Source organism: Aphelocoma coerulescens, chromosome 1 (assembly GCF_041296385.1).
Source record: "Aphelocoma coerulescens isolate FSJ_1873_10779 chromosome 1, UR_Acoe_1.0, whole genome shotgun sequence".
NCBI lineage: Eukaryota > Metazoa > Chordata > Aves > Passeriformes > Corvidae > Aphelocoma > Aphelocoma coerulescens.
This window is the reverse complement of record NC_091013.1, coordinates 14698501-14723997: the sequence shown is the minus strand read 5'-3', so window position 1 is coordinate 14723997 and position 25497 is coordinate 14698501. Positions and strand designations below refer to the sequence as shown.

The window sequence follows — 25497 nt, the reverse complement described above, 5'->3', positions numbered from 1 at the left end:
CGTGCCAGTCTTACCCTGCTGAAGCAACCTGGGTGTCCCTGAGTGACTCTGGAGCACTCTGGTGAGGCTTCCCAGCCTGGCCACAGTCTCTGGGCATGTAGTGGTGGAATGAATGAGAAACGTGGAGGTGGCCTGATGCTGATGCTGTAGGCACCTGTGTGCAGGCCTGTGTCTCTGCACAGTGTTGCTCTCCCCTTTGGGAGCGTGGTGCCCATGCCACCCCATCAGCATGGTTGATCAGGCCTTGGGCCATTGCTCCTTAGATGTGGGTTACCCCTTCTGTCCTTCCTTTACCTGGTAGACTCCTGCAGCAGAGGTGCTGTCATCTTGGCAGAACCAGCTCATCACAGCCCCTAAGGGCGCCAGTGGCTGCCCTGGTCCCTACCTGCATGTGGCCACGAGCTGCACAGGCAGCCAGCAGGGATTCAGGCATGGGCAGTGAAAGCCAGCACTGGGCTTAGGCTGCCATCAAAGACTCTCCTGACTGCTGCTTCTAGATGGCACTAGTTCAACAATGTAAATTTATTTTGAAGCAAGCAGCAGTAACTTCCTTGGCCCTTAAAAATGGGCAACTGGTCAGCATGGTGCTCTGTTTTCAAAATAAATTGCTCAGGTTATTTTACTGTAAGTAAAGTTGTCTGCTAATACAGTTCTCTTACATATATATTGAATTTTCAAACCAGTGTCGAAACCTTATTATTGTCCTTGTTTTGCAGTACATGGGCAGGATTAAGGATATGATAGGAATTTTGAAAATTTTGCCCAAAAAACTTGATGATTAGAAGTTGTAAACTGTTAACTGTGGTAATGAGAAGGGAGATGTTAGAGAGAATAAAATCAAATCACATTTAAAGGGTAGGTTACATGTCACTGAAGTGGATTTCTGAAAAAGAGTTTTCAGTTCCAGATATAGTCACTGCTTTTTCCTCCTTCCAGCCTGACCTCCTCAAATAAATTTTTCTGTGCCAAAGTGAATTTTGAGAGGATCTGAACTATTTTGGAACTGAAAAACAGGCCTCCTACGTGGACATCGATTTCCTTCAATTGATTGTTGACTGCCTCTTATGTGACTTGTTCCTCTTAGGCCAGTTTAGTACTTCTTGTTCAGATTATGAGAAGCCATCAAGGCCTGTCTCAACAGCCAGAAAACTTTTGTTAGGGAACTAGATAAAAGCAAAGGATGAACCTCATTTGAAATTTATAGTAAACTCAGAATTTCACTGTGAAAAATTAAGTTAAACTGTTTTTATTCATGAGCTTCTAAATTAAATACATGAGATTTTGTGCTTTGAAGTGATTTTTTTCTTTAATCCCCCTAACTCTCATAAAGAGACTAGATAATCTCCTGTTTATTGCAATGTAAGGCATATTTCAAATACATGAGACAGTTTATCTCTGCGAAGTATGAAAGTGCATTTAAAATAATTTTTTAAATGCTAGCATAACCAAGAAGCCCCAGTTTTATTTATATTCCTCTGGCTATCTCGGTGAGAAACAGATGGCTTTAAAGTACATTTTTCGCATGCAGTGTCCTACCACCTTAAATGGGAAGAATTTTACATCCTGACTCCATAACTGAGGTCAAGTCATATTCTCCTCAAGGCTCCCTGTGCTGCTTTATTCAGCAGAAGGATTCTGCTCCAGGAATCCCTCTTCAGTCGTTGCATTAGGGAATTACAGTGTACAGTAGCTTAGGTACAGAGATAGCTTACATGAACTGTAGGCCATTAATTCCTTCTTTTGGACAGCAGATGAAACCTCGCAAATGCCCACAGTGACACTATGTAACCATGGGGAATTTATTGCTTCTAAGCAGTGGTGGAAGGTTCTAAGAGTAAGAAAATGGTACTGTAAATAGCAAGGGTTTTTTTTATAAAATCATAATGTCCTTACACACAAAGCTTGGACTTGAAGATCTTTTGTTTAAATGCTGTTGAAACGCAATGGAGACTTCAGTGGGATGTGGGAATTGGGCTGGAGTTGGTTGAGTTAATGTTTCATTTTATTCAAAGTATAATAGCCATATGCCTAGTATATGGGACTGAAAATAAGGATTTCAGCATGCTTGGTAGTCTTCTGTGAAAGCTGAAAAATATTCTATAAAGATGCATGTTATCAGTACCCTTTTTCTTTGCATACAATAATCTTACTGTGGAATTGCATCCTGGATATAATGGGCTTTGCCGTGGTGGAAACAGGACGGGTGGGTTCACCGGAGCTGAAGAAAGGATGATGAGATATGAGCCATGTTTGTGATTCAGGGTTGTTGGTAAGATTAGTGTTGGCTTAAGTGGCATGCTTGTATGGGAGAAGCAGTTCTTAAAATAAGTGACACTAAACAAAGTGAGGTTTGGTGTAATAGGGAGTAAGGTACAAAGTAAGTAGCAACAACCTACATGTGATTATCTTGCTTCAGCATAGGTAAAAAATATGTTTGTGTCGTATTGCACTGTACCAATGATAAGGAACATCTGTGCTCTTTTTTCACACTGCCAATTTGATTTTTCAAATGTATTGATATGACATAAAGTAACCTTACCACTTCAGAGTTCTAGATTTTTGTTTTTCCACTTCTCAGCTGGGTAATTTTCTTCTTGACAGTGTTTTTGTACACGTTGTGGAAGAAGGAAGATATTCATAACTGTGATCCTTTGCACATAAGGAAAAATTTACTTGTTTTTTTAGTGGGGGGCAGGTGGAAGACAAAGTAAAAAGAGGTAGAAAAGCTGTGAATCTTACAGAAATAATCACTTTCTGAGCCTACAGGCCAAGATTTTGAAGGGATGTATGATCCTGTGTACTACCAGTCTAGGTGCCAAATTTGAAAAAGCATACTTTCAACATCCTAAAGCATTTCACAATAGGTACCTTGTAATCAGGCATTATATATAAGTAATCAGTACTTAAAACCATTTTCATGACTTAGTGTTTTAATATTTGAAGTACTTCTTCCAAAAAGGCAAAATAAATTATTCAGAAAGTTTTATCTTGTATTTATTTAATTAGTTTATTTAATTGCTTTCCATTTTAATCAAGGTTTTAATTTTAGAATAATTGAAAATGCTGTAATTAAATTAGGAAAATTTTATTTTGGGCTAAGACGTAGTGACTGGACTACATTTCTGTCATTGATTTACTGTATTTGTTTCTGAAATCATCATGAAAGAAGCACTATTTTAAAAAAGGCCTTGTGATTCTGACTTCATTTTTATAGCAATGTGAAGAGTAGAAGATTTTCCTGAACTGGTTTGTGCTTGCAAAAGCTTCTAGGAGTAGTAGTGTAATACTACATGTGGTTAGTGGACTTCAAATAGTAACCACAAAGTACAAAATGCTCAGTTTTGAAATGAACTGTCAATGCAGAAGCCAGGGCTTTTTAACTTTCTAGTCTCTAAAGTCTGTGTACCAGAGATAAGTTTGAAAACCCTTTGAGATTTGTGTGTTTGCAGTGAAGTAACAGTAGTTTATTAATTCTAAAACCTGAAATTATGCATCTACATCTTAATGCATTACAATAATTATTTTAGTTTATGTGATTTTTATGCAATAATTAAGTTTTGACATTTCTAGAGTTAATCTACTTTATGATATATATATACACTCCTTTATGTTATTTACTAATCTTATTTAAAAAGGGAACATTACATATTGAATACTGTACCTCAATTTTATTGTAATGATTTTACTGGTTACCAGGTGGGGTGGCAGTTGAAAAATTTGGTGAATGCACTACGAGAGGATCCGAGTGGTGTTATCTTAACTTTGAAAAAGCGACCTCAGAGCATGCTTACCTCAGCACCAGCTTTACTGAAAAATATGAGATGGAAGCCCCTTGCTCTGCAGGTAATGAAGCTTAATCATAAGTCATACACCATCATTTTAACTATAGATTATCTCAATGATGCTTTATTGTGCTTCATCCTCAGCAGCATATAGATTTACTCTTGTATACTTGGAAAAATTGTTTCTGAAATTATTTCTCTGCGATTTGTTCTCATAGGCTTAATTGAAATAAAACCTGTTAAAACTTTTCAAAGTTAAGAAGTAATCATCCCAGTGTTCTACAGTGCAGAAAAGTGACCTCAGATAATTTGTTCTAGCTAAGGAAAAACAAACATACTTCACAAACTGATAAATTTTAGTTTGATTTCTTGTGAAGATCTCAGTAGAGTATAACCTCAAAAAAGAGGGGGCAGAAATGTTTGAGTTCTCAGTTTGATCACTTGTGGAGTTACTGGAAAATCTATAAGGTGATTGTATTCAATAAACCAGTTAACCATCAAAATTTCCTCGTGTAAATAAAGTTGTACTTGTGTCACAGTTGTCCTTGAGACTGAAGGCTTGCACGTAAGGAGCCATAGCACAGGATGTCTGGCTGGGCACTTAATTTCAGTAAGCCTGCAACGTGCTGAAAGCCGTGGAATGGTTTCATTAAAGCTTTCATGTTTAACTCTAGGATAAAATGTCACTGTGATGGATTACTGTAGGAAATAAAAGTTATGTTCAGACTGATGAAGGTGTGTAACCAGCTGATGGAACCAACAAATAATCCATTTTTCCATTCAGTTCAGACATAATATTGTTTAGAAATTTATTTTGTTTGCAGAAAGAGTGCATTCTTTGGGACATTTTTATTACCACACTAAAAATTCTAATTAGAAATTAAGTAGATTTGAAAGAAAAAAGATGTCTGCAAAGTTTGGACAAAAGGAAAATGGGATATGGAAATGCCGCTGCCTTTATCTGTGGTCTGTGCCATTTGAAATGTTAAGAGATACATAAAAAGAACTAATGCCATGAAGAACTTCTTTCATATGTGTGTGTGTGTATATATGTGTGTGTGTGTGTAAAAATATATATTATAATAGTGAAATGCATTATATCTTTGAAACTAAGTTTTTAAATGATGGAGATATTTTAGCCTTTCAGATATAAAGAACTGACTACACATGTGACCAAAACTTCCAACCCGAAATTAGTGTCTGAAGATAAAATTGCAAATCTGGATGCATGATATGAGTGTATGAATGTCTATACTTGAAGGCTGCACTTTTTCCATAGCTTTAGTGAGAATATAAATGCAAATGTAAAATACACATCATTGCTTTAAAAGGGGTGAAATGCTTTCAGTCTAACTCCTGAGTTCGGGTGAGTTTGGTATTTCTTTGGGTGAATTGGGCCTTGCTCCTAAATACTCCATTTTGCTTCACTTTATCATTTATTACCAGAATAATTGCACTGCGGACCCCACATCAAAAGTTTCTGACAAGTACTTGGGTCTTACTCAACTGATCTAACTTCAGATCTGCTGTGTAAATATCTACATGTCATTCAGGTTTCTCATTTAAACTCCTTTTGGGCAGCAGACATGGCATTAGCAGTTACTGGCTCATTCATCTTGGCCTGTTCTGACTGATCTAACTTAGGATATGGTGAATTTGCCCCTGCACATGCCTCTTTCTCAGCATTTGATGATAAAGGGAATCTGGACAGCTAGCTTGAATGTAGATTATCTGTACTGGATGACATTGACCCTAGACAGTGATTTTCTGTAATCTTACGGATTTGGGGAATGGGGGCAATGGGAGTATTGGGGGTAGGGGGGGTTGGTTCTTGCTGTTAGCATGAAAAATATGAATATTTTCAAGGCTAATATGAACACAAATAGAGATACTGTTAAACATTGCAGATATAATTCTGGTATCACAATGATATTATTCTGATTGTATCAAACATGACACCGGGAAAAGGCCAGAACCTCATTCATTGCTTATGTGTGCAGTGGGCATATGTGTGTCTGTTGTAATTTATAATTTTTGTGTGAGAAACAACAGTTTTCTTAAGTAGGCAGAGTGTGGACAAAGCTCCAGGGTGAAGGACAGACAAACTTCAGAATATGCATAATGTGGAAATTTCTGTTGTTGATTTATACAGATCAGAGTTGAACAGATGTTAAAGTCAGCTGATGTTAAAGTTTAAATGTAGCCTAAGTGTGAAATCAGTACTGTATATTTTATCAGGAACAAGCATCAAAAGAAGTCAGAGTGCAGTTTAATTTTATAGCTGTAAAAATAGGAAGAAATTATGTTTATTTAAAAAATTTTCTGGAAAAAAAAATCACTGTAAGTGTAGCAATTGCAGTTTGATGCTACAGCTTTTATTCTTTAATAAATCTTGGTAGGTAATGTGAGAGGAGAGGGAGGAAAGTGACTGCAAATGCCAAAAAAACATAAGGTAACGTCACCTTTGCAAGCAGGGGAGGTTATGGTAACTTGTTTTCCCATATCAGGATGTCTTGAAATAACTGAGAACATTACAACTGTGCTGTCATCCCAGAGCTGAGTTAATTGAACTATATGTATTATTCAGCAGACACAGGCTGTAAGGAAATTATGATTCAGTAATAATTCTGTTAAAGTGCAAAATATTCAAAAGATTATAGAGTGAGATACGGGGATGAAATTCTGATAAAATAGAAAACAGGATCAGCAAAAAGACTGCTGTGGTCTTTTTGTGTCTGCAAATAAAGTGAACCCAGGAAAAGTGTGGTGTCACAACCTAATTATATTGTGATGAGTGAGGTGGGAAGGTGAAGGTCTGCCCTAATTTAAGCAGGATGACACAAAATCAGACTTGAGTTTTTTTGTATGCATCCCACCAATCAATATGTTTAACAGCTGATGCCCTAGGTGTAGAAGGTAAATATTTCAGTGTATTATATTAGGAGACTCATTTACATTAAAATTTACATTGTGACGTTTAAATTGAAAACCTTTGAAACTTAATTTTAAAGTGAATAATGTGGAGGCATTATTGGTAAATTACATTCTGCTTGTTCAGTCAGTAACTGTGTATAAGAACATGAAGTTTGCCATTTGCAGCTACATGACAAACTAGGCTTAATGGAGAGATATTAAATATGCCTCTGAGCTGGGAAAGTGCTCGATGAGTCTTCCAGCTCAGGCAGCGTGCAGGTACTACCAGTATCGAGCTAGTTTGTGTGTGAGTGACAGGGCATCCCAGGAGTTAAATTATACCCTGATAGTGAAGTGCTTAAGAGCTTTCTGTCCACTGTTAGTATCTAGATTAGCCATATGCCAGCCAAACATTCACGGTCTTAGAGTGTGGAAAATGCTTTTAGATCGTTCAGATATTAACTGGTTTATAATTGGCATAAATGCTTCTTAGAATTTTCATCTGTTTATTTTGAACAGTTCTGCCTTTGCATTGCAGTCTTGCCATGAATTAGCAGTTAAATGCAGGCTACATAATTCTTAATTCTTTGTGAGTTGGGGATTTTTTCCCTTTTAGCAGAATATTTATTCTTTTCATAAATATTTTTATCCTTAGAATAAATATGAAAGGTTAGGGGAGAGAAAGAAAGAAGAAGAATTATGCATCTGGTGTAGCAGTCCTGAAACTGAAACTGAATGCTTGATGTACAGTAAAATAATACAATTAGCCTATGGCTATACTATGCACCATTACATAATGAGTTTGTATTTACAAGCGCTTTAATTCCAGCTCTAAGGTCAATCAGTACAGAAGTAAAATACTCCTTTTTTTCCCCCTTGTGTCCTGATTAAAGAAAGTGCTGTTTGGTTGGTTGTTTTGGGTTTGGTTTTTTTTTCAGTCAGTTGATTGTCTGTTTTAATACCCATCAGTATCCAGCCTCTTACTGATAATCAAGGTTCTCCCATGATGCACTTTAGAATCATGTCCAAATTTGTGAAGTCAAGGGATTTTTCAGCATGCGTTATTTCTTTTATAACAGTTGAATTAGGCAGCTGTGGCCTTGGGAATTTAGTGGTTGCCTTTTGCAATTGAAAGTATTCATTAATATGGTATTGTACCATAAATATTAAGATGTTATGCCTGCAAGCAAACCTTACTAAATTTGCCTTTCAGTTACTTTTTTGATAGTCTGATCCGTTGTGTGAGAACCTAGAATGATATTGCAGTTTGCAATATTTGTATTTCTGACTGCTACTGAATATGGTGAACAAACCAATTAACTTTAACCTTTATTTTTTAAAATTTTTCTTGGTGACTTTATCTTTGAACTCTCCAAATTTTTGTCTGGTTCAAAACCTAACTTAAATAAATGTCCTCTACTCTAGATTGTCTGCTTTATTTCTCCTTTCCACTTTGTGTTATTTTGGGGAGGTTTCAAAGGAAAGCCCCTTGAAGTGCTGTTTGAATAAGGGTGGAAGGTTCACTAGAGAAGATTCTCAGAGCATATGAAATTTTGTGTAAGTCGCTGTCATCACACTAACAAGAACCTAGCTGCAAAGTCCTCCTTTGCCTTCTGGAAAGTGCTTTGTTCATTACTCAAAAAGAAAATGGACTTTATTACAGTGTGGAAGACTCTTCATCCAGTTTTTTTTAATACAGAAAAGGAGTGCCAGAGCAACATGTGCCATGCCTCACATGGTTAATTTGGGATGCACCGGCCGGTGTCAGTGAGAAGGCTCCTCCTCATGGCAGTGAGGAGGGGGCAGGTCCAGCTGCCAGCCACATCTGATGTGTTGACTTGGAAAAAAAACTTCTGACCCCTCCTTCACCAAGCCTTTTATATGTCACCTTTTGTATATCTTAATAGTTTCCTGTACTGTTTTGTATTTGATTAAAATGTACTGTTATAAAATCTCCAGCAGCTCAGTACCTGTAATTTTCTTAACAGTTTGTTTTGGATTAGTTAGATGTGCATCGTATTTCTACTATTAAATATTCAGCTTTTCATTTTCCTAAGAAGCAGCAGCAACAATAACAAGTCCTTTGTTTGAAATAAAATGCTACTTTTATTATTTTTATTCAATATATTTTCTTACTTGATTATATTGCCTCCTTCATTCATCTAGACACAATGCTATATACTGTTTTCATTGTTCATGACTAGAACTAATGATCCTACACTTTTTAATTATTAAACTTGAATAAAATACCAACTTGTTTGCTTTTAAATTACTTAGTTGTCTTTTAACTGCATGGGAGCTGGGCATTCTTTGTAGCACTATTAAAATGAACTCTGACTGGATTAGTTACAGAATCTCATTACTTCATGTCATGGTTGTTCTTCTAAAAGGTTTATTTTATGGGAAACATTTTGTTCAATGTATTGTTGTAACCTTGATCCAATATGAAAAATATATTGGCAGTATAATCTGCTTACTGATGCAAATACTGTATAAAGATAATGTAATTTAAATTTCTCTTTTAGTTTTGCTTATATTTTGAAAAATTGTGTGTCTTTTTCTGGAGCAATGTTTCTCAAACTTGTATTGCAGCTTCCAAGTGAGTTAATGAAAGATTCAAAGAGTTTTAAAAAAACATTAAAAATAATTTTAGGTAGTATATATTAAATATTGAATGAATTCATTGTTTAGATAGAAAAAATCAAAAATAATATGCCGACTCACTGGAACACCCTCTCAGTTCCTTCAGGACCAGGGGTACAAAAAGTGGCAGTAGATCCTGTTAGCAAGAAGGGAAGTGGGGACCACAGGGTAGAGCCAACCAGGGACAGAACAGCTTCTGAAGGAGAGGGGACTTGCGTGCTGTCAGTCAATACTTACAGTGATTTCCTTTTTCCCCATGTTAGAGAAACTGAGCTGCTGTGAGTAAAGACAGTCTCCTGTTCTCCAGCCAAGTGACAGTATAGGGAAGGCTCTGTGAAGACTAATGGACCTGAAGGAGGATGGTGCATTCAAAATGTTTGAGAAATACTCCAAAATATACTGAATTACAGATTTTGTGTCTGTCACTGTGGATTAATATTGATGCAGGGTCATCTGTGGGATGTTTTTTATGTAGTTCCAATTTTATATAACTTTAATGTAACTTCTGAACTTTCTCCTGTCAGGCTTTTCCCATGGGCCAGGTATTCAACTCTTTAGACCTGATAATGTTTTCGTTTTATTGCTGTTTCAGCAATCCCACTTGCCCTGGCCAGTGTGCCAAAAGGCACTGCAGCAGGAGAATCTCTGCTCCTTGGAAGAGAATTAACTCAGTGACATCACTGATCTCCAAGGCATCCAATTGAGAAATACTTGATTGGAGTTGCATGTGTTTTTGTGTCCAATGTGCCTGCGTGTGGCCCACTGAGTGGCTGCCATTGAAATTGAGAGCTATGTGTGCTGGTTACTTGCAGGCGACCAGATTGTCTTGAAGTGAACAGCTGAGGTCTCTAAATTTCAATGCAAAATGCCATGTAGATGTACCATACCTCTAGACCATGTTCTGAAGGCTTTCTTCTCAACCAGAGGGGTCTGAAGAATTTTTAATTCTGTATATAGAAATGAAAGCTGAACTTTCCCCAGCACAAAGTGGTAGCTACAACAGTGCTCTCAGTGTATTGAGCCACTGTCAGGAAACATCATTTGAATGTTTTTACCATGTAAAAATTCTTACTGATTTACTGGTGTAGTCATGATAAATACTATTTTTTTTTTAAAAAAAGGGGGTGGTGGTGACCTATTTTTAAGTTTGGATTTCCCTTTTTTACCTAGTTAGACAGTTTTTCTGTTTCTGGAGAAATAAGAAGAGAGTTGAATTTGGCAATGCTAAAGAACTACAAAAGATATATGAGACATCCTTGTATGTTTTGAGACAATCCTACAGGATTGTACCTCCACTTGGATTGGACTGTATAACAATTTCTATGCCCTTGAGAGGTCCAGGTGCCCTGGGAAGGTAAATGCGCTTTGCAGTCCTGTGGGGTACCACAGTCATTCGGGGTGTCCCCAGTTACACTGTATCTTCACCTCTGAAAGTGTCTGACGGGGAACACTTGCCTTCAGTAAGTTGGATAGCATGTGGCTTTCTGTGTTAGACTGAACACCATTTCTTCCTATTGCACTCGCTGTTTTAACCACCTTCCTGCGCTGAAAGATAAACTGAAATGTGCATTTGTCAAAGATGTACAAACCCAAACTGATTTCCAGGATCAACCAGCAAATTGCCTGGAGGACAAACTGACTTGTATGTCAGGGCTGTGTGTAATACCAAAATTAGGGCAATATCATTAGAATTCAAATAGTTGCAGCCAGGTATTCTAGGCTGTAACACAAGGGAAATTCTTTACCTGTGTCCTCTAGCCCTCCAGCAGCTTGTCAGGACCAACAGGGGCACATCAAACCCTTGTAAGTCCGGATAATTTTATGCTTGGGCATGATTTTCCCTACATAACATAAACTATAAGCTCCTATTGACTGCCACTATTCCAGTCTCTAAGGCCCCCTTTCCTCTTACTTGCCTTTTCATGGAGGTAAATAAAGGGTTGTCTTCTTCCTCTAGATAGAGAAGAGCAAACCCATCTATACAGTTTGTCTTTCTTTCAGTGCTTCTGCTGGTATGAGCCATGAGCAAACAGCTTGGGCTTAACAAGTGTAAACAGGATCTAGGTCACAGAATCCTCGTGGCTTACAATGAAAATTAATTGAACAGGCTACCCAGCAAGCCACAAAGTGTTCTTGTAGAAGTGCAAGGTATCAGAAAGGTAACAAACAGTGTTGTATTAGTGAGTGGTTCAAAAACATCTATGGCTACAGTGTCACAGATGAAAATTTAAAGGATAAGATTTTTGTTTCTCTGAAAGAGGGAGTGGTGATGTTCAGGGCGTTTTTTATTGTTTTGGGTTGTTTTGGGTTTTTTTGACCTGTTTTTACCACCAACTTTATTCTTATTTTTGCAGACTTGTCCTGTTTTTAGTGGTTGTAAAGTCTTTTACCTGTCTGGTTTTTTGTGTGTGTCTTTCTCCCTCTCTTCCTGTAAATACTGTCAGTCTTTCCTAGGCCTGGCTGTAGAATACTCACATTAATGAGCAAGGAAAGAATTAAGCAGTATCGCTGTTTATAGGAGACAGATTTTGAACATTCAAAACCGAAAAACTTCTGTCAGTTTATAGTTGCTCTAAAGGTGGACTTGCAAAGTTTTAACAAGCAAATTTTGAGCATGCATTTTATTGTGTTAGAGATAAATACCATCTAACGGAGCTCTGTTCCTAAAACAAGGCAGTAACTGGCCAAAGGATGAGGTTTTCTAAGTGATATTCATTGTTCCTACATACAGATGGTAAAAACATAACATGGTGGGGCCTTGGCTTGATAGGCATAGATTCGAATGGCTTATCATGAGCTGACAAAGGCCAATATTCTGACAATGTTCCTGCTTTAAACTTTTGGGGTTTTCTGCTACAGTGTCAAGATTAATATCTAGAAAATGAGAACTGATTATTCTGCACAAGAATGCCCTTTTGGTCTGTCAAAAAGTATTGTTAATAGTCCTGGGAGAAGGATCTTTCTATGCATCCATCCAGTCCACATTTAGAGCTTCTCTGCCATCAATACAATGTGGAATGTTTGTGTCTTCAAGTAGTTACTATGGCCAAAAATTACAGGTATAGTGAACTCTCACTTTATCATCCCAGCACTTCTTTCTTCAAGGAGTAAACTTAGAAAAGAGTGGAGGAGAAAAAAACTCTTTCTAAGCAAAGCTTAGTATATTTTAATATTAGATTATTTTTAGGGTGTATGAAGCTACTCTTTTGCTTGCTGTTCTGCTCTTTTTCTTCTGCCTGAGTTTAGCTGTCACACAAACCAAGCCACACAAGGCTTTCGTTTTTAGACAGACGTTTTTAAGTGGACTAAAACAATCAAACTTTTCTTCTCATTTGATTTTTCTGCATCTGTGTGGAGAGTTAGAAAATCTTGCTATGATTTTCAGCCCTACAGTGATTTAATAAAGATAGGTAAATTAAGGAAGAAAAAGGTGTGCTTAATTCACGAGATAGAGAGCAAGATGTGATTAAGAGGAAAGATCCTATCTGGACTGGAATGATAGCTAGAATACATGATTATTTTGCAAGGAGGGTACAGTTTATTTACCTGTGAGTAAATAAATGTTATTTTGTGAGGAGTGTGCCCAGGGGAATGACGAATAATAATAATCTCCAGTTGATTCTCTTATAGCGCATGTGCTCTGAGGATGCAGTACCTGATTTAACAGCATCTGCAGGCATAAATGGAAGCTTTTACAGTTAATTCTTAAGCTGTAGAGCAGATGGGAGGACTTGACATTCAATTTAATGCCTACTTATGCACCTTTTGCTGTAAACACTAGACTTTTTCTTTGTAGTGTTAGTTTAATTAAGGAATTAACTGGATTCTGTATGTTATTTACTCGTTAAGATTTCACCAGTAGCTCTAGTGATCACTAATTTTATGGGTATTGGCAATAAACTTGCTGTGCTAAAGGGAAAAAGATGTAATCAAAGGAGTCAATTTTATAAGCACAATACATGTCCATTCATAGATCTGTCTTCTTAGCATGAGTGGTTTTTTAGTTTAAAAGCACACAAAACATTAGACCTGCTTACTATTTCTTTAGCTTTCTGAACTATAGTCTTGTTTTGGCTTTTACAAATAAAAATGTATAATGTATAAGGATAATCTTGATTAAAAGATAATCTTGATTATTTCTCTCTCTCTTTTGAACCAGCCTCTTATTCCTAGAAGCCCTACAAGCAGTGTTGCTACTCCATCCAGCACTATCAGCACACCTACAAAAAGAGACAGCTCTGCCCTTCAGGATCTCTACATACCCCCTCCTCCAACAGAACCTTATGTTCCAAGGTAAAAAAGATCATTTCACAATACAATTTGATATAAAACATATTTTTGAAGTAACTGATCATTCTGTTCATACTATTTATTATCTGTCCTGCAGATAGTACTGTATTAATACTGTATTTTGCAGGTAAACTGGTTATTAAGGGTAGATGTGTTGAATCAGACCCACAGTGATCTGAATCAGTATCTTGTCTACAAAATGGACAGTAGCCTTTAGAAAAGAAGGTTCGGTACCCTATTTTCTCAAATATGGGGTAATCAATTGACTGCAACAGTCTCATCCTCTTTCAGAAGAGAAAAAGTTACCTGAAACCCTGAATCTGTAACTAGGAAAGGAGCTCATATCTGTCCCTTTGCCCAATAATAATGATGATTAGGGAGTCTGAGTTAAATGCAAGAAATTTTACATTCAACAACAGCACTGTTCAGTCCTGCCATGGTGTTTTCTTTCTTAGATATGTTTGATTAGGTAGTGTTAGAGCAAATTTCAGGTTTGTGTTTTAGTGGCCGCTCTGCTAGACTGTGCAGTGACCATGCTGTTCCCTGTCAATATACCTGCTGCTCTGACCTGCCACCTGGAACAGGCATTTTTGTCTCCCCCAGGCCTCTGGACTTGCTGAGGCAGAAGAGCAGCAGATCCTCCCTGCAGATTCATTAGCCTACCTTTACACAGCCACAAATGATTCAGTATAATTCCGTAATGTACACAGATGTTGCTTTCCTAAAATTCTGAGAGAATTTGTGTTATTTGTAATACAGAAGTGGCTACGTAGAGGTCTAGGAATGTATTTAAGAGGAATCAGAATTCCTAAAGCTTCCATATTCTTAGACACAGGCTATAATATGTCCAGTTAATGTATTTCTAAATTACTTCTTGCTTTTCTTTTAGTTTCCTTTCTTGGAAAAGGGCAGCATGTTCTTTCTTGTACCTGAGCTTCTTGGGGCTGAGTTTTTCTTACACTTTCTTATCTAGCCGGTTAATAAAATGTATAACCTGATACTGACAGGACTTTCCAGGGGGTTGTCCAAGAGTGAGGTATATGGCAAATTAAATTGCCTAGTGGGGAGGAGAAGTTGTGATTCTATGATAATTTCTTACTCTTTAGAGATATGAAAAACCTTCCAGGGTAAAAGTGTGATTTTGACTTCATGAGGATTCACAAGCCTTTTGTAAAGCCTTAAGCTGTGTCCCATGTTCCTTCCTTATCCCTGCCTCATCTGTACCTGGCTTGGCTTCTATTTCTCAGAAAAAAAAAAATTCTTTCAAATGTGACATGTATAACTCAGTTGAACTTACACATACTCTAGTTTACTGTAACTATTATTTTTTCTTTAATTAAAGACATTCTCAGTCATGACATTTGAATTGTGCACAGGAATTGAACATTCATTTTATCTCCCTGATAACAGTTCTTTGTTATGCTCACATAAATCTTTTAAGGACATGCTTTTAAGAAAATTGACAGAAAAGAACCAAGTATTTAATTCTAATCCATTAACATAAAAAAAAGCTGTGGGGAAAACCCAACCAAAACATAGTCTTAGGTGTGTTTCTCTTTGAATGCAGTAGTCATATGGTAAAGACCTAGTGCTCCTGAAACTATAATATCTTAAAAGGACCAGTATCTTTGTACTGCTTCAGATTCTGTTTACCATCACAAAAACACTTTCATTTGATAAGAAGTGCATCCTCATTTTTAAAGTATTTTTGGTGAACATTCACTGCTCTTCAGTTTTTGAGTTCTGCTCTAAAAATTGACATCTTCCAAATGGATTTTGATTATTTGTTAATAACATCTCTTAAATCATTATGATAATGCAGTAGTTTGGACCAATTCTGATTAAATCTTATAATACATATTAGTAGAAGCTGTAATCTTGTAGAGAGATAAAGCTGTGTATATTTGAATTTTTTTATCAGCTTAATCCAAATGGACTATTCTTGATTTCACCTGTCACACAGGGTGCAGTGTTTCTGAATAATTTGTTTGGGCATTTCATCAGGTTTTTTGTCCATGATTAACTATATTAAATCATGTGTGTATATTTTGGGTATTATCAAACTGCTCAACATCTGTTTCTCAGTTTGTTGTTGCCATTCCAAAAGAAAAATAGCAAACAAACAAGCCCTCCTTTTTTTCCTGGAACAGAGGAAAGGCCTTGATAATTTTATGTAAAATGTAAAGCCCAAAGCCTTGGTGATCATGCCCAGAGACAGTACAGCTGCTGACATATCCTCACATGGATGGCATGAAAAAACGGGAGCAACAATTCCCATGTGCTGTTTACTTAGGATTGCTGTTGTATGTTAATGCCTGTTCATATTTACCAAGCACCTTTGGGGGTGAGAACTGGAGCCCTCATCTCCAGAGGGCTGTGGCAAAGGGTGTTTGCCTGGCTCTGTACTTAATTCCATGCTTGCACTAAGGATCCCTCTAGGTCAGGCTGCCCTGCCTTCCTTGTGCCAGCCCCTGATGGTGGTTGCAAGCATTGACTAGCACCTGGCTGGTTTATGTCAGTCTCCATCATGTTACCTGCTGGGGTCCCCAGCTCTGTCACCACAGAAAGTCTCTCTTTGGAGGAGAGCCCACAGCCCTGTTGGGCTGCACCAGCCCTCCTCACTAAGCCAACACCATCCCTGCTCTGAGAAAGCAGCTTGCCAAAGTGAGTGTAGTGATCCGTGGGGGTTTGTGATGGTGCACTGTCACACCGAGGCAGAACGGCCTTTTCTCATCCCCCATGGCTGCCTGGATCCCATGAGGAGACTTTGCTTGGTCCTCAGATGGAGCCTCAAGGTGCCAAGGGAAGTAGGGGTCAGCTGGCCAGCTTGTAACTCAACTGGGAGTCCAGAGGGGCTGAAGGACTCCAACAGGAGCATATGGCCCAGCTTCTCTCTTGATTACCTCTTGGGCATTTTGCTACCCAGAAATAACTGTCTGATCAGGTCTTTTGCAGCCATCTTCAGGCACAGCTCTACCAGCATGTTTAGTAGATGAGCCCTGGTTCATGTAGTGCGAGAAAGGACTCCTAACCCAGCACAGTTTGCTCTCTTGTTTGATGCCTTTGAGTAATTTCCATTTTCAAAGAATGGGGCAGGGGTGCAGGAAAGCAAAACGATCCTGAGGACCTGACACAAACTGCAAAGTGAGCACTGTCCTGGGGTAGCAGCTGATAAGCAGGTGCTGCACACTGTATTTGAAACTACATACATGTATGTATACAACTTCTAGACCTGAAATGATTATGTAAAACTATGTTAGGTGTCTGTATATCTTCTGTGCCTGGTTCTTCTTGACCTGGGATTAAAGTGTAAGGAACCAGATTGGGTTTGCTCATGCTTGCCATGTAGCCATGTTGTAAAACTATCCAATGTATTTAAAAATGCAAGTATAAAAATGTAAGGCCAACATTATTCCTCTGCCCTAAATTACAAAATGCTCGGTATATTCCAGAAAAACCAAGAAAAATAAAAAGAGTTACTGCGCATCAGTTTTATTTCTATAATTCTTTTCAAGAGAAACCAATGAGATGGATAAATCTGTAAAGAATTGAACAAACAGACGTGTGAGGTACCTGACATATAAATGCATACATATGCATATATGCTGTGTGATCCTGATGTGGGGTGGATTTCATCTGAGTGTATGAAATATTGACATAGGCCCATGTTTATTGAAATATTCACAGTTTAAAAAAAATCAGTGTCTTATCTCAATATATTAAAAACTTCTCTTTTTAACTAAAGGGATGAAAAGGGAAATCTCCCCTGTGACGATGTTGGCAGACATATAGTGGGCAAACCGGTTCACACAGGATCTGAATCTCCAAACTCATTTCTGGACCAGGAGTATCGGAAACGCTTTAATGTGGTTGAAGAAGATGCAGTTTTATACTGCTATGAATATGAGAAAGGAAGAACAAGTGGTCCTGGAAGGAGAGAGAGCACACCGACATATGGTACAGCATTGATCTTGTAAAGATAATCACCGTTTGTTGATTTTAAGATTTTCATGCATCTGCTTTTGTTTTTAACCATGAAAATATTTCTGGTGGCCATTGATTTTGCTAAGAATTCAATACTACTTTAGTCCAATTTCAACCTAAGAGCTTACTCTTGTTATAGGAAAGAAAAAATAAACTTACTATGATAGGTAAGACCAGTTTAAAATTGATGGGTTTTCTGAATATAAATTCTATTTTTCTATCAGCTTAGTTTTCCAGAATCTGTTTCAGTAGCATTTTATTGAAAAAAGCATATACCAGAAGCTCATATTTTTTTACTAAAAATACAGAATGGAAATGTTCTCTCATTTTAAGGCCAAGACTTGCATAAGTTTTGGAATTCAGCTTTGGAAAAATTTTCCTAGGTATAATAACGATCTCGTCAGATTTACCAAGAAATGACATGGTGCTTTCATGCTGCAGTGCTCTCTAAAACTCTTTAATTTTTCTTTAGTCCCAGAATTGAAGTATGACTAATGACAGTGTGCTCTTTTTTTGGTAATACTGTATTAACCTCCTGTAACTTCCTGTATTGCAAGTGGTGGCTTTTTACGTATAGCAGTTCCTCTTTATTTTAGATCATAGGTTGTTTAAGAAGGAATTTTGCATGTTAACACTCATGTATTTGTGCTACATCCACATCTTGGATTTTGGCTTATTTAGGATGAGAATTCAGAAACAATTTATGGTGAGAGTTTTGATGCTCAAACCCTTGTACTCCAGCTTATTTTACCCTTGAAACTGTTGGAACTCTTCCTTTAGCTAGTGTGGTAACTTGTTTCAGCTTAGACTGGGAGAACTGATTTTCTGTTGCCAAGTATAAAATTGTACATACATAGAGTTGTTAGGCTGTAGAAGAAAATGGAGAGGAAATCTCATGTTTAAAAAAGGTATTTTGACTGCTATAGCATTAGCTGAGCACACACTTGAATATTTTTTCTACCTACCTGCTATGTTACTTCAGTTTTTAAAGTGAGCACAAGCTGTATGTTAGAGTTGTTATAGCAATCCTGTCATCATATCCCTTTGTGAAGAAAATAGATGTAATTTATGAGGAAGCATAGATTTAGCACATCATGCAGCCAAGCACCAAAATCACCTGGGAACCTTGATATAAATTGAAATTCAGCTGTGTAAACTATCCTCAGGACCTGGAGCACTGTGTTTGCACATTAAAGGTTGTATTTTCACAAAATGCACCCTTCCTGTAAAAGTACACCATCCTGCTGAAAAGTCTTCCGTATCCTCCTGATTTCAAAGTGTTTTCAAGTGTTTTCTAACCATGCCCATTCTCTGCAAAATAACTGCTAAGTTTTCAAAATTGATATACCAGTTTTATTACTGCAGTATTTCAGATATTACTATTGGTGTCTGCAGTCAGTTCCATTAACAGAGATGTACTCACTGTTACAGACATTAAATTTTAATACAGGTGGTCCAGAGTGAAGAAGAACACATTTCTTCTTCAAGGACTGCTGAATCCATTATTTTGTTATAGGATAGCTTTTTTAGCCTTTTTGTTCTGTTAGCAGAAAGGGTCATAAAGACATGGGTCAAAGACTCCACTGGAAATCAGTCATTATTTAACACATTTGTTTTACAGCCTTTTGCTTTTGATCTCACTTCCTTTTTAATGAATTCACATCATCAAGTCCATTTTCATTTAAGTGTATTTTCTAAAAATATTATCATTTCAGCATTACATTCTAAAGTTTCCCACATGGCATTTGTTAACATAAGGTTTGTGGGTAGGCATGACCTTAGGGTTTCACAGAAATCTGGAAAATGACAATAACACCCTTCTTGCCTTATGGTGACCCATTAAAGAAGGTCAAAGAGAGTTCCCAGGTCTAGAGAAATAATTGTTTTTAACATATACTTATCGTTAATTTTGTGATGGTGTCAATTTTTTTGCAAAAATTTTCTCAGTCCTCCTTCATGAGAGGTTAATAGGGCCCTCTGTAATTTCTTTATTGGAGTCTTCTGACATTTTTTGACAATGTTAACAAAGATATTTCTCTTTCGTGCTCTTATTGGCTTCTAGCTGTTATATAGTTGCTGTTAATTGGCCTTGGAAAGCTCCTGTTCACATATAGATAAAAATTTTCCTGAGTGTCCTCCACATGGAAAAGAGATTAGGGAATCCATATGGGTTAAAAACAGGGTTGTTAGGAGAGGTAACAAGCAAATGAAACTTGAGTTTAAGGAAAGAAACAAATTTGATCATTGCAGTTTTAATGTCGGATACCAAAGCAGGTCATTTGAACAGCTGAAGGTTTTGCAGAAAATTTGTTGTTACTTTTGATAACAATCAGATTTTACACAATTTTGTAGCTTTTCTGTTTTATTAAGTGTGCAGTTCCTATTAATAAGATACTGTTCAGCCTCACAAAGAAAATAAAGTTTTATTTCTAGAAAAAGAAACTGTTGAGAACTGCTTCTGATCAAGTAAACATGAGCCAAATACATCCCCACTCAGGAAATTACTTTGTGTGCACTAAATCTCACCAGCTTCAATCAGACTTAAATATGTGTCCCTAAATAGTAAAATGAATGATTAGTGAAAAGTTTAAAATACATGTGATTTTCCTGAGTAGTGATGTTTTTGTGAGCTTATCCTATGGTCTGTACAGAACATAGAGCTTTTTTGTCAATTTCTTTTTAAAAAGATAATAAAAACTTTTACCATTATGCTGCCTGCATGGTATTAGTGTGTTTTCCATGGACGCAGTACTTCAGCAGGGAGATAGACATGTTTGAATATTTTTTTTCATTATAAACATGTCTCTTTTTTTCAGTGTATCATGGATTTAGCCTCAAAAATGTGGAGTAAGACTTTTATGTAGGAATTTTCTGCTAAAATAATTTACAAAACTTTTGAAGTTTTTACTTCTAGCTTTGCTAATTTTAAAATCAAATTATTTATTCACTTTTTGGGTTTGTGACTGGTAGATTGATTTTAAAAAGAGCAAGGGCTGATCTTGTTGGGAAAACATTTTGTTTTCAGTCTGTCAGATAATATGCCATGTGCTATGCTACTGTTTTGTTTCAATACACTATTTAACTTGCTAAAGAATTCAGAACACTCTAAGTGGCCCCACTAAGTTCCATAGCACACTGATTTCACTGATTTCCATGTCCATCCTTAAAGAGAAATCATAGTTTACAGCGTTTTTTAAAATCAGTTTAGCAGCTTCCAATCAAAATTTAAAAGATAGGATAGGCTTCATCTATTCTGTCTTTTGCTGTCTGAAGTTCAGGTGAATTTAGCAACGATAACATACTTTGCTTTCTGTGGATGAAATGCTACAAAAGAAATTACACATAGAGGTTTTCTGCTTCCTTTCTTACTTGGTCACTGATGGATCTTGTAAGCCCACAAGCAGATGTGCTATTTGTGAAGGTGCTTCAATGATATGCACAAGTTTCTGTTACCAACAATTCACATATGCTTTAGAACAGTTCCCCTCTGTGGATGCCAGGGGCTTCCAGAATGAAAAGTAGATATTGCTCAGTGAAAACTAAAGTAGTTTGAATGCATTTGTCAGTGTCAGACGTCACTCCAGTGGTGATTTTGTAGGGTGCTGGATTTATTTTCTAAACTTAAAAAAAAAAATCCATTAAATACTTAGCTGCTTCTTTTCTGTTAAAGAGAACAGAACTCCTGTCTTAACCTCTTGTTCAGAGGCAGTGCTGGATCCTCTTTCATAAGCAACCCTGTAGCACGGCAGCTTAGCATGTAATTTGTTCTTTCTTCTAAAGAATGTTAGGTTAATGCTGCCTTATGGTGCATGATCTCGATTTTTTCCTCTGTTTCCAGGGAAGTTGAGGCCTATTTCTATGCCAGTAGAATATAACTGGGTGGGAGATTATGAAGACCCCAATAAAATAAAAAGGGATACTAGGAGAGGTAAGTGATCTGAACACACATCTTATACAAGGCATTAAGGGTTTTGTCTTGCTTTAAGCTATATTTTTCAACATCATTTTGCAGCTTACTTAGCTATCTATGTTTGTAAACCTGTTTTGGTATTTTCTTTATTATGTATGCTTAATTTTTTGCAGAGTCTATTTTAGGATTGAGGAAGTTGATTAACCAGGCAAAAGAAATTCGTGACTGCAAAGCCATGCAGTTTGTCTTAAATTCATGTTGGCATTTCAATGATACAGCTGTATTATCCCATCCATTTTGAAACTGGTCTTAATTTTATAATACTAGAGAACAAAATGTATGATTACTATTGATAAATAATTTTTATGCTTAAATGAGAATTATATACCACATTTCTTTAACTTTAAGAGTTCTTTTTGTATGAAAAACATTCTAGAGCAGCATGGGACTTACCTCAAAATCAAAGAGGATAAGTTCTTCAAAATTTTGGTTTCTGAGGCTTGGATACATAACTCCACATAAAAAATTGTGACCTCTGCGATTGCTCTTATCAGCCAGGAACAAGATGTTACAGTAATGATAGCTATTTCTGTAAAAATATTAACTTAATATTCAGTAGGGATCAAAAAAGGAAACACTTAGTAATTATTAGGAAAAAAATACAAGACAAATTTGGAAGTATTCTTATGCTGCTGTGTCAGTTGTTGTTCATGCTTTGTGTGTGCAATTCAAGTCTCTTAATCTCTTAAGAAAAACACAGTTGAATTCAAGAAGGTTTAGGAGACAACAAAAATTAATCAGATGCATGAATTGACTTCCAAACTGGGGCCAATTAAGCAGGCTGGCCATTATCAGTTTGGGGAACTTAAGCAGGTCATAATAAAAGGTTTATAAAACCTTGTGTGGAATGAAGTAAGGAAATAGGTTTGTCAATGTTTAATCTGAAACAAGAGCAAAGAGATCAAATATCTGTGTCAGATGCTGGTTAAAAGGAAAATGAGCTGGTGCAGTTCATGTTGAAGTTAAAGAATGTCTTTCCACAGCAGATTGTGGATACTAGAAGTTCACATTAATGCAAGGAAAAACCAGACAATTTGTGAAAGAGAAATCTGCTGAGGTTTCCTAAATTGACAGACACTGCTTCTGGGTCAGGAAGTCTCAGCTACAAATTGGTACATGCTGGAAGAGTATTCAGGGAAAGTATGTATGATATGGTGAATGATCTCCAAAGAATGTTCAGAGCAAATTACTTTAAAATGTGTGGCACCACTGACCTTTGTATTCATTGGAACTCCTGGTAAAAAAGTAGCAAACCCCCAAAAGTTATCCTAAGTCCATCATTGCTCATTTTTTTTAAACTCCAAGGAAAAATTTATTGATGTTCAACTTTTATATTTTGTTCCCTTTATTTAAGATATACCAGAAAACTGTAAGAATCCTGAATTTTCCCTACCAAAAGTTTGCTTTCTTATTATATCTGAACCAAAGAAGCAAATGGGTTTTGTTAGTGCAATAGTCCTGAAGAGTTAAAATTGACAGCAGATCTTAGCAAGAATATTGCATGTTTTGGAAGCAGGATTTACATGCAGGCAACAATTCACAATGATGTTTTGCATTACTTTTCTTTCAACAGAAAATTCATTGCTTCGCTATATGAGCAATGAGAAAATAGGTCAAGAAGACTACATGTTTCAAAGGAATAGCAAAAAGGATACTGGGAAAAAGTCCAAAAAGAAGGGAGACAAGAGTAGTAGTCCAAGTCATTACTCGCTGTTGCCTAGTTTACAAATGGAGTCATTGAGACAAGAAGTCATGGGCACACCTGGACCAGAAACTGCTTTGTACCATGTGAGTAAAAATAACATTAACAAAAGTCATTGCTCTGTGCTTGTGATAAGAGACAGTCTTGGTTTTATAGTGGTGTTCAAACCTCTTTTGGACTGCTGCTGTTGTACTGATTTCTATTCTTCAGACAATAACTAGGTCTCAAAGAAATACTTTAGAATTCTTGATTTTGCTGTTCAGATGTGGGATGGACAGCAGAGTTTTACTTCCCTTATCTAGAACATAGCAGTCTGGTATCTTTTGAAATGCAGTGTGATATCTCTGCATTGACTTACTGCTGCTGATGGAAAGGGAAGTACAGCAGTTTCCTGAGTGGCTAGAAACCTTCTTCCCAACGTCTCTGTCACTGCAATATGCTAAGCGTTGTCAGACAACCCCTTTACTGCAGGTACTTTGAAAGGCCTTCTCTTGGCAGGAAAGCTTGTGGGAGGGGTTTGTTTTTCTTTTGAGGTAAGGCGAGCTCTAATGCACATGACTGTTTTTAACATTCAGACCTCAGGAATGCAAGTATAAAGGTAAAGGAAGGGGTTCTCCTGTATAGGATGCAAAAAGAAAATTGCAGTAACTTGCTCATTTTTAAGTGTGTCCAAAAAATGGAGTTAGAAGATCACAACATATTTTAGATGTGATAAGACATTCGCCCAATAGCACTTTCCATGTATCAAGAGAATATTCATCTCTCAGTGACATTTCTTTCTCAGTATATGTTAAGTTCCTGACATTATGCAGTGACAAAAGCTTTTATTTTAAGGTATCTTTTTTTTTCTTTGGTTTCCTCTATCACATAATAAGTCTAGTTTCCAAATTATGTACAAAAATAAATGATGCACACAGGAACTAGAAGTTTCTCAAAACTAGTATGGAAGTTAATGAGCAACAGCAAGCGTAGAATTGACAACAAGCATTTTTCATTTACTTTGGATATCCATCCACAAAACATTTGAACTGTTAACATCCCAAATTCCACCAGTGTCAGCTAATCCTTCTTGTGCATCATTACCATTAAAAGATCTCTCTCTATAATGCCATTAAATTTTCAGCATCTGTTTGAAAGTTTAGTAGGAGCTTTTCCCTTTATGAAAATAAATAAAGGTTATTAATTCTTTAGAATACAAATCAGTATTGATCTGCTGACTGGCTGTGGAGCAAAATGCGTGAAGTAAACAGAAAAAGGAAGCTTGGACTATTGATTTGTCCCAGGGAAAATGGAAAGGAGCCCTTCACAAAGCATTTACAGCCCTCTGCAGCTGAGTATTGCTGATGCTGTCTCTGGAAGCTGGCTGCTATCATGCAGGACCAGAGTTTCTTTTTTGTAGTGATGACACCCAAGTATTTTGGTGCATACATCTTTGCCACATAGCAGAGCCAAAGGTTTTGAAATAAATTGGGCAGAACTTTTCTTAAAATCTCAAATAAACAGTGCAGTGAGCAGATAAAGAATGGAGGAGTACAGATAACACACAAGGAACTTGTATCTGTCCACAGTAAAATTTTATTAAGCTACAGATAACAAATAAGACAATGAAAACACATAATTTATGCTCAAATTGTGTCATAAAGATCACTAAAAGAGTGGCTTTCCTATTACAAAATATTTTTTTACAATCAGCAGCTATAGTTTTTCACAAAGATTTCAGATTATTTTTAAATGGAAGCCTCTGGATGCACATGAGTTGAGTGCAAAGGTACTGCTCTGATAGTAGTGAAAGAGCTGGAGGGTTTTTTTGGGTTTGGTTTGTGGTTTTTTAAAAAGTCAATGTTTTCATTATGCTAGAATAGCAGGGAAAGAGAGAATACTGTGACTCTGTGCTGTGTATACCGCAAGCCAGTCGATTTTCCTAAGGTAAAGAGCAGCTTCTACCAGGTGGCTTTAGTTGAATTTGAACCTGTAGTGGCTCAATTGTTTGTATAAGGTCCCAGTGCTAAAGAACACTCCACCAGGCTTGTTAAGTAGCTCCAATCCCTGATTGCTCTTGTTGTTAGAAGTATTCACCCATTAGCCCGTGTTTACCTGGCTTCTGTGTCCAACCGTAGTTATAAATATACCATTATCCTCTGGATTTAAACATCTTTTGTTACCAAATTTATCCCCCAATATAGGATTTTACAGGTTGTAATCAAATAATTTTG

The 25497-nt window shown here is 36.9% G+C and overlaps 1 protein-coding gene across 11 annotated transcripts in view; it reads left to right on the top strand.

Annotated features, from left to right (window-relative positions):
* Positions 1-25497, top strand: part of CNKSR2 (connector enhancer of kinase suppressor of Ras 2) — a 207474-nt gene that overhangs the window by 109372 nt on the left and 72605 nt on the right. For 7 of the 11 annotated variants that reach the window (XM_069000273.1, XM_069000076.1, XM_069000009.1 and 4 more), the window contains 5 exons: positions 3697-3843; positions 13498-13631; positions 17374-17585; positions 21451-21540; positions 23156-23370. In XM_069000273.1, the coding sequence (XP_068856374.1) occupies positions 3697-3843; positions 13498-13631; positions 17374-17585; positions 21451-21540; positions 23156-23370 (798 nt within the window). The remainder of the gene's footprint in view (positions 1-3696; positions 3844-13497; positions 13632-17373; positions 17586-21450; positions 21541-23155; positions 23371-25497) is intronic. The other 4 variants (XM_069000455.1, XM_069000339.1, XM_069000147.1 and 1 more) reach the window with 3 other exon arrangements.